This window comes from Lupinus angustifolius, unplaced genomic scaffold (genome assembly GCF_001865875.1).
Source record: "Lupinus angustifolius cultivar Tanjil unplaced genomic scaffold, LupAngTanjil_v1.0 Scaffold_1_1096, whole genome shotgun sequence".
Classification (NCBI taxonomy): domain Eukaryota; kingdom Viridiplantae; phylum Streptophyta; class Magnoliopsida; order Fabales; family Fabaceae; genus Lupinus; species Lupinus angustifolius.
Window position 1 is genome coordinate 188525 of NW_017716412.1, and position 11440 is coordinate 199964.

At 30.6% G+C, this 11440-nt stretch overlaps 1 protein-coding gene across 1 annotated transcript; it reads right to left on the minus strand.

Annotated features, from left to right (window-relative positions):
• Positions 1-1321: 1321 nt before the first annotated feature.
• LOC109337106 (pollen-specific protein SF21-like) lies at positions 1322-5990 on the minus strand. Its single transcript, XM_019573988.1, has 11 exons — positions 5861-5990; positions 4245-4344; positions 3733-3830; positions 3499-3587; positions 3171-3231; positions 2992-3078; positions 2835-2912; positions 2688-2744; positions 2521-2576; positions 2075-2210; positions 1322-1974 (listed from the first exon to the last, which is right to left on the minus strand). Exons 1-11 carry the CDS (start codon positions 5921-5923, stop codon positions 1753-1755), a joined length of 1047 nt encoding a protein of 348 aa, XP_019429533.1. The 5' UTR covers positions 5924-5990; the 3' UTR covers positions 1322-1752.
• Positions 5991-11440: the final 5450 nt, after the last annotated feature.

Sequence of the window (11440 nt, forward strand, 5' to 3'; positions counted from 1 at the left end):
ACAGTGAAACCAGAAATGCATAAATATTCTCTTGAAGATTAATGCTTTCATAGAATGGATGTGAAGATCAAGACTTGCAAATAACAACATAATATATAGTACATTACATAATTATTTAGAAGTCTGTGATATTGAAGATACAAGAGTGAGATCTTTGGATGAGGGAGAACTGTGACAAAGGAAGGAGATTCTTGAAGATGGAGGCACTAGAGAAAGTTCTGATTGAGTTTCTGTTTTTATGATCAAGGCCCACATGGATTAGTATATTGAGCTGAGTCAAGTGATAGAGTTATAAATTGAAAGAGCTATTATGTATTATAATTACCGAGCTGTGTGGTAAACACAAAGCGAACTATTTTTTCACCTTTTACTAAAGAATACTGTGTGTTTGTCATCTAAAGCAGCATACGCTAATTTTTGGGAAGAGCTTTCCTTCTTATGAGACAATTTTGTTCCTTTTGCTTGGAGGGTTTTTCCTAGCTTTTCCCTTTGGAGTACTCAACGATAAATTTTCCAGAATTGACTAAAAGTAATTTTCCCTTTGAAATGGATTTATCTTATTTGTGTGTTAATAGTTTAAAATTAAAAAAAAATTATTTCAAATGGTTTAGGTCAATTATTTTTATCGTATTAAAAAATTATAAAATAATGGATTTATTTGAAATCAATTGTTAAAATATTATAGTGACATTGCCGTTAATGCAACTCAACTTTCTCTCAATCTCATTCACTATACTGTATCCACACGTTTCTTGTTGAACCTTTTTCGTTGAAAAGGACAGGTTTTGCACCTTACTCATATCTGTATATTAATAACTTGCTTTTTATCTTGTTTGCAAACATAAGCACATCTATTTACGAAGGCCATAAAACACAGATGCCCCTTCATCCATACTTCTACCACTGCATGTCTTAATAAAAATTTAAACATCCCCAATTAAAGAAATTGAATAAAGGAATATCCTATCAAAGAAATTCAAAAATTGGGTATAAAATTAAAAGAAACGTGGATGAAGAGTAAAAGAACAAAGCCAGAAGGGTAGTTTCCACTTATTTGCGTGCACAGTTGATGTTTTGTCCATATACTCTTCGTCTACATAGTTCTATGAGGATTTTAATGGCAACAATGTAAACTCCTCAATACACATTTTATGTATTGAAGAGTCCATAAATTATTACATTGTTAACTAAAGTTTATCATTTTAATAAACATAACATTTTGCCTAGGAACTCCTCAATATGCATTTTGTCCTGATTCTTAAGCTCGAATCTTTTTTCCCCATAATGATAATACTAACATATAATAATAAGCATAAACAAATGAACTCCACTGCAAACATATACAATTAAATTCCAATAATGCTTCATATTTACAATTCAACAAACCCCATTTTTGTTGTATCAACAATGAAGGGGGTGCCTACATTATTGAAGTACTTCAGAGCAGAAGGTTGAGGACACTATCCCTTCCACATTTGCTAATAATTGCTTTACAATTGTAACCAGAACTTCAACCTTTTTCATAAAAAAAGCCAACTAAAATCTACTATTATACATGAAAGAATGACTATATATTGATCTCTAGTAAACTCTTATTGTTTCTTTCTTCTTTGTTGATTTCTTGTAATCAAACCTACCCATCTACAACAATCTTGCATTCCAGATTTCCCACTACTTCAATAAACAGATCAGAAAGAGCAGAAAATTTTCAACTTTTTTTTAAAAGCAATTTTCCCACTACTTCCCTTCATTCTAGACACGCATAGAAATCCGGGTTTTTATCGGTTTCAATTTCAAACCCATACTCTCTGGTGAGTAAAGCTCAGGAGAAATGCAAGATGGACTCAAGGGACTTCTTGGACTTACACTAAGATTGGTTGGTCTGTACAAACCATATCCCATGAGAAAGTATTCCATTGGTATTAACATAGCATTAGGCTGCTCCTCTGTTACCAATGACCCACATGATTGAACCTGAAGATCCATCAACAACCAAATCTTAAGCTCATTTCAACATACACACATTCTCATCATAAGTTAATAGGCAAGTCAGAAATTGGACTATTTTACGCACCTCAACTAAGGCGCTGAATCGTCTGTCTAACTTCGAAGTTATATGGAGAGCCTCCGAGTGAAATGGAGACATGTCACCAACGAAAATAAGTGAACGACAATTTAATTTTCTCAATCCTTCACTTATGTCAGGTCTCCTGTTAATTGCCAAAACAAAGTTAAATGAAATCGAGACATGTTACATAATGATACAAACAATTGGATCCCAGAACTTATTGAACAAAACCGTAGGCATATCCATCTGTGAATCGAATTAAGTAGATTATCATCCATGACAAATGCTAGTATATATAGTTATTTTCGTGAGTGGCGTTACAACTATAGAAAGAATAATTGTTTTTTTATAGAAAAATAATTAATAATTTAATAACTTACTGAGAAATCACCACTCCTACAATCCCCATTGGAAACAAAAATGAAAGTAACTACTTTGTAGTGTAATCTTACCCATTAATAGCTTCAAGGAACCTCCAGACATTTAAACTCTGCCTCTCATCCAGTGACTGTCAGAAAATATTGGAACAGGATTAGACAAGTAATGTCAGCTTCAAACAACTAACTACCAGTTATAATCCAGGCCTTACATGAAACATTACATAGATATACTGACTAACCTTTCGGCATGCTTTAACTATATCCGACTCTTTCAGCTGAGTACCACCCCGAATTTCCTATAACCACAAATGAAATTAAATTGTTCAGCCTCGCATCCTGGAAGCATAAATGAATAAAAGAGCTTTTGGAAGCAGGCATAAGTATACCTTCCTAAAGTACCGCTTCAATAATATTTCCTTTACCACTCCACACACACCATAAAAATAGAGTAAATTTGACATGACCTGTAAATATTACCAAATCTTCAGAAACATGTAAGATTCCTTTCTACAAGATGCAATTCTTAAGCCATAGAAAAATAACCTTGTTGCAAAACCATTCGGTCCAAGATGGTTCTTTACATAGAGGAGAAACAAGTATCAAACCCAGAACACGTTGTCTATACTTCATCTGTTGTCAGGAAATAGAAAAACCTGAGTAAGATTCTGTTATTAAAACTTTAAACTAAATATGAAGGGGGAGGAGGTGCAATCACAACTTACAGCAAATAAGGTAAGAATGTAAGCCCCGGCAGTCACTCCCATACACATGACTGCACCGAGACTGCAAACAGAAAGAGAGCAGAGGGTTCAGATTGCCTTTCCAAGATGAAGGAAAGGTTAAATCGGTTTCTAGGATCACTTGCACAAATTATTAACCCAACACTTTCAATCTAGCCATTCTATAAGGACTAATGAACTTGAAATTGTGAACATTGTAAGTTTAAACACAAAACTACCAATACGTAAAGGCAAATGGGAACTGGTCTACAACAATTCCTTCCTACCACTGAATGTAAAGCAGTTGCTTATTAAACTAACATACACTTACCCGAAAAAGTTGAGAACCTCAGCTATTTGATCAGCTAAGTCATCAACAGAAAGAATTGGGTAATCTGGATCAATTGCAGCTGCTCCCGACTGTAATAGATGAAGAAAGCACAAGATGAGAAGGAACCAGGAAAATTAGAACAATCAACGATGTAAATATTTATAATAATGAGGAGATGAGAATCAAGAAACAGTGCAACACCATGGTACAACTTCATGGTACAAAGCTACAGACCTCATGACCCGGTGGACTAATATGATATATGCAGAAATTGTGGAGCAGCAGGGAGCATGCTTCGGGACAAAATAATAGCCCTTGAAAGCAGGAGACATCTGATGAAACAAAATGCATGAAAACAGAAGATTACATTGTTAGTAATTAAACAAAAGAAACATTAAGAAAGTCACCAGTGTTTGGTAGAAGTCACAAAACACGATTTTTAGATTTGGTTTTCTCTGCATAATACCTTTCCAGTGCATACCTTAACTTTTACAAACAGAAATACCTTGATGAGGAACTAAACCATATTTTTTAGGCGAAAGGCAAATGTTTGATTTTCTAATAATGATTGTGAAACATATTTAATCATGTGCAACTACCGGATAATCAAAACTCTGATTACACTGAATTTAGTTAAATGTATTGAGACAGATTTCTCATCAACCTGAGGTTTTGAGAGAAAAATGTAATACTTCAATGAAAAAACATGAAAGGGATGTATGTAGAAATTAAAATTCATGACTTACGATTTAAAGCCAAATCTGGATAAGTGATAAGAGCTGGCTTTTCTGGGTCTCCATACACGGCAACAGAGACATAGCCATGATATGTTGGTATAATATATTCCTGAAGAGACATCCCAGTAGCTTGCTAATCAGTAAAAGCACATGAAGCTAACAAGATAATAAATTGCTTATGATAAAGCGTCGCCTATAGATGTTTTATAGTCTGTTTTGGTTGAAGGTCAGAAGTGAAGCAAAGCGCGCTTGAAGCTCCTTTCACGCTTCTCATTTGAAGAAAAAACAGTTGCTTTATTTTTTTTAATGAGAGTTCAAGGACGTCTATATCAAACAAGTCATTAATCATGTGTGAGCATTTAGCAATTTCACAAAAACGTGCAAATGCTTCGGGATTTATTAACCGTAAAAGGATATTAGAAAGAGGTTTATTCAGGCACGCAATAGAAGCCACACGCAAAGAAGCAACTTATAACATAAAAAGTGAGAATCTTTCAAAGTTGTAACGAAACCACTATTTCAGATGCAAAGAAGCAACTCATAACACGCAAAGAGGTACTTTACTACTTTTAAATAAAGTTATTTTAGACGAAACCACTATTTCAGTCCCTAAATATGTAAGCATCTGTCATATTAGAGCTTGACTTTATGAAATTATCGTTTTTGTCATTGAAATTGTTGTACCAGTTGTTTCGTCTCTGAACTTACAAACCTATGGATGGGCGGATTATGATTTCGCATCACAAACTAATATAATTAGTGCTTACAAGTTTATAAACTAAAATGATAATTTCTTAAAACGAGAGATTACCAAGACATTCGCTTGCAATTTCATAAACTTAAGAGGATTCTTGCAAGAGAGCTCATTTTAGTTCATTAAAGCAGCTTATTATCATAAAGCTTTTAAAAATAGCTGCTGACTTTGCTATTCACATTAGCTACTTGTAGCTTATTCCATCAGCTTATCAGAGAAGCTAATTAGAGTAAGCAATTTAAAATATTTAAAAAGTTATCAAACAACCGTTTAATTAAGTTATCTTCCCAAAGACACCCTTAATCATAATCTATCTCTACCCAGAACACTACCGAAAACAACAAAGTCTCAATCTCACTAGATGATATCGGCTACATAGATCAACAGGACGTTGTCGTTCTTTTATTTTCTAAGAACACCATACTAATTGTGTACTCCATCAAAAGCATGATAAAATAAACACAATGTCTTCACTAACTCAAAGCTTTTAAGCATTTAGAACTCTCTAATATGGTTACCATCAAGTTATCTGTCAACAAAAGTAACCGTTTAACACACAACAGCATGAAAAATCAGAAGTTGACATTGTTTTTTTATTTACATCAAACTTCATTATCTGGTGTAATTGCTAATTAAACAAATTAATTAACAGAATGCAGTAACTATATTATATATATCCAGAATGTAATATCTATACACTTTGTGTCTGAAAATTTATACACAGTAATTACATCATTTATCCTTCATTTTATATTAAAGAACAATGATAATACAGTGGATGATGGAGTAAATGTATAAAACTCTCGGTTTTTTCTCATATATATGTGTGTGTGTATAATATGGCTGTAATGTAATGTAATGTAATGCATACCGTCGGTGGAGGAAGAAAGAGAGCATCAAAATCCAGAGACACTGAATCGGTAGAATACGCCATTTCTCTCTCAAATTTCAATTTGCATTTGAATTTCTTATTTCAACTTGTGTTGTTTCCTTTATATATGAGAAAAGGTTTTTTTTTTCATTTTCGGGAATAAATAATGAACTCACTCGTGTGTGTTAGTGAGTCCAAACCGAGTCACCGACGCTCGGTCGTCATCTTTCAGAATCGGTCCGCATCAACTATTGCCACCTTATATTCTGTGGAAATTAACCATACTTAGTTAGGCCGACACAAAAAAGAAATACAAAATAATAATTAATCTTAAGAAAATAGAATGAATCAATGATTTTGTAAAAAAAAATAAAAACTTTCTTGTTTTTGTGGAATTATTTTAGCATCATACAAAGATTTCTGAGATATTTTCTATTCTAACATCATATTGATTTACTCATAATTAATTATTACTATTTTGAAATTGACAACTATCCATTTATGTAAGTTAAATTATGATACTTATAACCTTTTATAAAGTAAACTTAATCAAACAAATCGTTTTATTGAAAGTTCATACCATATCGATTTTATATTCAAATTTCACAAAGGTAACCATCTATATTCATTATTATTAAGGAAATATTTGAAACACATGAGAATTGAAGATATTTGAATATATATTATTGTTCAATTTTTTTCATATTTGAGATGAATGATATAAATGAAATATACTTACCAGTCAACAGTTGAATCAGCGTAATATATATTTTATATAAAACTTAACAGCACATGATTTAACTTATTGTACATACATTCATCTTCCTTAAAATAATGATTTTTAAGATTTATTTGACGTATATTTAGCTTTTGCTTTCATATTTTGAATTGCTTCCTCTAAGTTATTTTAATTTTATGATAATTAAATGTTTCAAAATATTTTATTTCTTAAACTTATCTCATCATAAAATTTAAAAAATGATACTACTATGCACTTAGAAACAATTTTTATATAATATTTTATGATTATTGGGATAGTCAAGTTAAAAAGGATATGATATAATAAACTATTATATTTTATTATGGTTCATGGCAATGTTGCATGGATATCTCAGAAACAGTAAGCACCGACATTGGGTATGTACCCGTATTAGTTAACTTAGTCTTTAACAACATTTTGAAGATCATTTACACACTCAAAGTCACTCATATTTGGAATCAAAAGTAATTTTTATACCAATTTCTTTGTTAGGCATAAATCTTGATATCCTTTGGTGTACAAATACCTACTATCACAATCTATGCTCATATTTATATCACTCAATGGTAATCATCCATTTGTTTAGTCAATTTAATCATCATTTTCACACAACATTACCCCTATTTCTAAAATGAGTTGTTTTATAATTTCAAATCGACTATGATGGTTTGACTTAGATTAAGTATTACTGAAGAAATATTCACTTATGTAACAATCAACTGAACAACAATCAACTGAACAAAAGATTAGAGAGAACAATACTACTAATCGCGTAGTATACATCCTCCTAAATATGAGACTTATTATCCCTTAGAAGAATAAGTGAATTAAGTTTTAATTTGTTGTTCCATTTGTATTCTTTATAATATAAATTTTTGTTTAAAGAATATATTATAATATCATATGATATTATTTTTAAAAAGTAATTACAAAATCGCATTATTATTTTTATTTAGACAGTAGATAAAAAATAATAAATTACATATTATAAGAATTTTTGTAGTTTTTCTTTTTTATATATATATAAAAGAATTTTCAACTTGAGTGAATTTTGGACATAAATTTTAAAACTAATTTGTGAAAGAGTATAAAATTTGTACACTAGTAGTGTAAGATTTATACATGTGCACTCAATTATTCACATTTCATTTGGATTACATTTTTTAAAAATCAACTATAATTAAATATCAATAGTAGATAATGCGATGACAGTATATAAAACTCATAGATTATCAGTGCATACATATTTTTCTTTTTGTGAAATTATTTTAATTAAACATTATAAAAATAAATTTCCAGACACATATACTAACTTATTTATTTAATTTTTCTGATCTTTGGTATATCTGGTTGTTTTAAAAAAATTCAGGAATATCTCAAGGCTATTAACGGTGCATGATCCATTATTTTTTGCACAAATAACATCATAAATCCATCATTGTGTTTAGGTAAATTTACTATATTTGTCTTTGTACAATCATTTTATATTAAATTACTAAATGAAAAATGCAAATTCAGTTTCACCAACCAAACCATGTTTATGTAATGGGATATAGTTTCAGACATGTCTGGCTTAATGGGCTCCATTACGTGGTGCATTAATTACACAGATATATCACTTTCTTTTCAAATAGCATTCTCTGTCTCCGACAATTGTTTGGTCATTTTACTTATATAAGCTAAACAAAGTAATTCTGTATTTACACTCATGCAAGAAAAACAAAAACATTGTCGGTTTGTGATTTTAGGAAAGTGGTAGCTTTTAAGCTTTCCTTTCCTTACCATTGGGAATTTTAGCTTATTTTTCCAGAGCAGTCCTATATACTCTATTATATAGTTCTACATCTTAACCAAAATGTATAAAATTTCCAGAGCAGTTTAGTATAGTACATCTTGACCAAAGTATACAGTATGAAATATTTACTAATGTCCATTTATTTGTAGGTGCTCCTTAATACTGGATCATTGTGCTTAATAAATACCAAAAAAAAAGTATTATTCTAGTAATATAAGGCTAGATCTAAGGATGACCAAAAAGTTAATGGTTCGATTCATGGGAGCAACATTTGTTACGAGAGATAGCTGCACATCCCGAAAGAGATTAGTTTATTATCCAAAAAATGTAAAAGAATAATTTTGATAGTAGCAAAAAAAATATGGTTTATAAATGAAAAAACTAAACTGGTGTGCTTATGCTTAAATAAATAAAAAATTGTGGAATATAACTTCATAAGTAAAAGTACAGAAAAGAGAGATTAATTTGTTGAAGAGCATGGTAATTTACAAGGATTGTTGTAAGTGGAAAGTCATATTGATATAGGCAATAGTAGAAAAAATGGATTTTCAGTTTAACATATAAGAGTATAAGTTATTATGCTTAAATGATCGATTAAAAACAAGAATAAAAGTCATAATAGAAGTAACACATTAAAATTAAATATTTTAAAATATTAAAGTATTAGAGAGAATTATTTTTAGATCAAAAGTTTTTATATTTGTTATGTTACCTAGTGCCCCAACGGCACTTGCTAACATTTCCTAATTATATATATTTCTTCTTCATTAAATGAAATTTAATTTTATGGTTAATTTCAATTTTCATCTTACTCCATAGGAACGTCATGTAATAATGAAAAATAGATATATATCAGGAAAAAAACGGTTGATATATTGGTCCAAATCAGTTTAATAATGAGGTGCTCTAATACATTACAATTTTCAGTTGTAACCTATGATCTAATTAGATGAATAATTGAAACTATTCGTATCAAAAAAAAAATCATCACAATTTTAATTACTAATATAAATTGTTTATGGCCAAAATGGTCAACATATATTTGATTGTTCAAATGTAGGTAATTTGAACTTCTTTATTCTCTAGAATTTTTCATGATACCACTCTAGGCACTTGATTATACAACTTCTTTTAAATCAATGAACAAGTACATAATATCCATTATTGACCTATTCAACATAAAACTGAATTGTTTTTTGGGAATGAACATCTTTTATATAGACATCCATTGTATTATCCTCTCAAATAGCTTCATAGTGTAACTTATGAACTTAATTCACCTATAGCACACACAATTTTGTATATCTCTTATTCTTATAAATATGGATGAAAGTGATTCTTGGATTTGATATATTATTGGACCATATAATCTTTTTAACCAATTTTGTCAGCCAACTAAAGCATTGCTCACCTAGAACCTGCAAACATGAGTAGGTATATAATTAAGTCTAATCGCTTTTATTTTTTTGTCATTTTCAAAGTTTCTTTGACCTCTAACTCATCTTCCTTATTCATATGACTATCTTATCTCACATATCATTATAATTTCCTTGTGCCTCCCAAAACCCTTTCTCCAAAATTGTTTTTGGAATCTCTTTCCTTCATCGTCCTTCAATTTCTAGAACTTGATTTTTGAAACTTTATCTTGACCTTTTCTCTCACTATACTTTTAACTCTAACATTCATAACCAAAACTCTATGTTTGGTCGCTAAACTCACTCTATATATAACTTTGTAGTCCAAGTAAAACTTTCTATCTAATTTCCTTATAAGAAAGAAATCGATTTGAGAATATGTCACCTCAAACTTATATGTGATAAGACCATCCTCTCATTTCCTCAAAGACATGTTGGTTATTTTAAAATCAAAAGTGGGTGATAAATTTAGGATAGTCCTACATTTTGTATTTGATTCCCCTGACACAATCTCCATGAAAACTTGCATATCCTTTGGTCTCCCTCCCTACATGTCCATTGAGATCCTTTCTAGGAAAACTTTTTCTCCAGAAGGTATTTCCTCAACTACACCTTTCAAATCTTCCCAATTTTTTTGAAAAGTTCCTCTAACCTTACCTTAGGTATATCGACACTAATTATATAAAAGGTATCTTTGTTTGCTACAAACTTTAGGGCCATAATTATATTTTTTTTACAACCGCCATATCCATCTTCTATTCCTTATTTGCAATTATTCACATCACGTTTCTTAATCTTATCTTAATGGTATACCCTAGCTTAAAACCTAGAGCACCTAACTTCCTTATCTTCTAGCCAACTCACATAAAATTGATTCTCCTCCTAATCATTGTGTCAACTACTTCCATTGATTTACTTGTTATATTGCTTATATTCTATGTTTTGATTCATATCTAGACTGATAAACTAGATTCTTTACTTGCACTGTTCATGCAAATGTCAGAACCCTTATTTATTTTTCAATACATCAAGGTCTAGATGTAGCAACACTTACTCAATTAACATTATACTTGGATGACACACGGTGTTACTTCCGAACAATAATCTTGCATTAACATTAACACATCATTGATCCATATTATAGAGTTTCGACAAAATTTTATGTTAGTCATCCACTAACTAATAACATATACCTTATATTGAGTCTTAGGACCCTCTATAGCATAAGCAAGCAGAAATAAAAGTAGACAACCTTGTCAGAAACTCATCAAAATGTTCAAGAAAAGGCTTTCTGCCATGGAAAATGTCAATTAATGGAAAGCTTTCTATTATGCATGCCAACATAGATCACATGAAAACAAACAAAGATGAAACAAAAGGAAGTAGAGTAATATTGCAGGCTTCAAGGCTTTAATTAGATCGAGTAAAGTTAAACATAATACATGGTAGTTACGTCACTACAAGTTTGAAGCTGTAACAAAAGGTTTCTATGCTAGTAGACAAGGGCTTAGTGCTTCCAATTTACTAGCACAAAAAATCTGGAAAAAAATTGATAGTTGTCAGAAAAATTGTCAGTTTATCATTCTCATACGGTTTCATACTTTTTATCA

Coding starts and splice junctions, on each gene's coding strand:
- LOC109337106 (XM_019573988.1), bottom strand. CDS start 5,923: ATGGCGTATTCTACCGATTCAGTGTCTCTGGATTTTGATGCTCTCTTT. Junction 3,831..4,244: donor TCCAGATTTGGCTTTAAATC/GTAAGTCATGAA, acceptor TTGTTTCATCAG/ATGTCTCCTGCTTTCAAGGG. Junction 2,913..2,991: donor CCGAATGGTTTTGCAACAAG/GTTATTTTTCTA, acceptor TAATATTTACAG/GTCATGTCAAATTTACTCTA.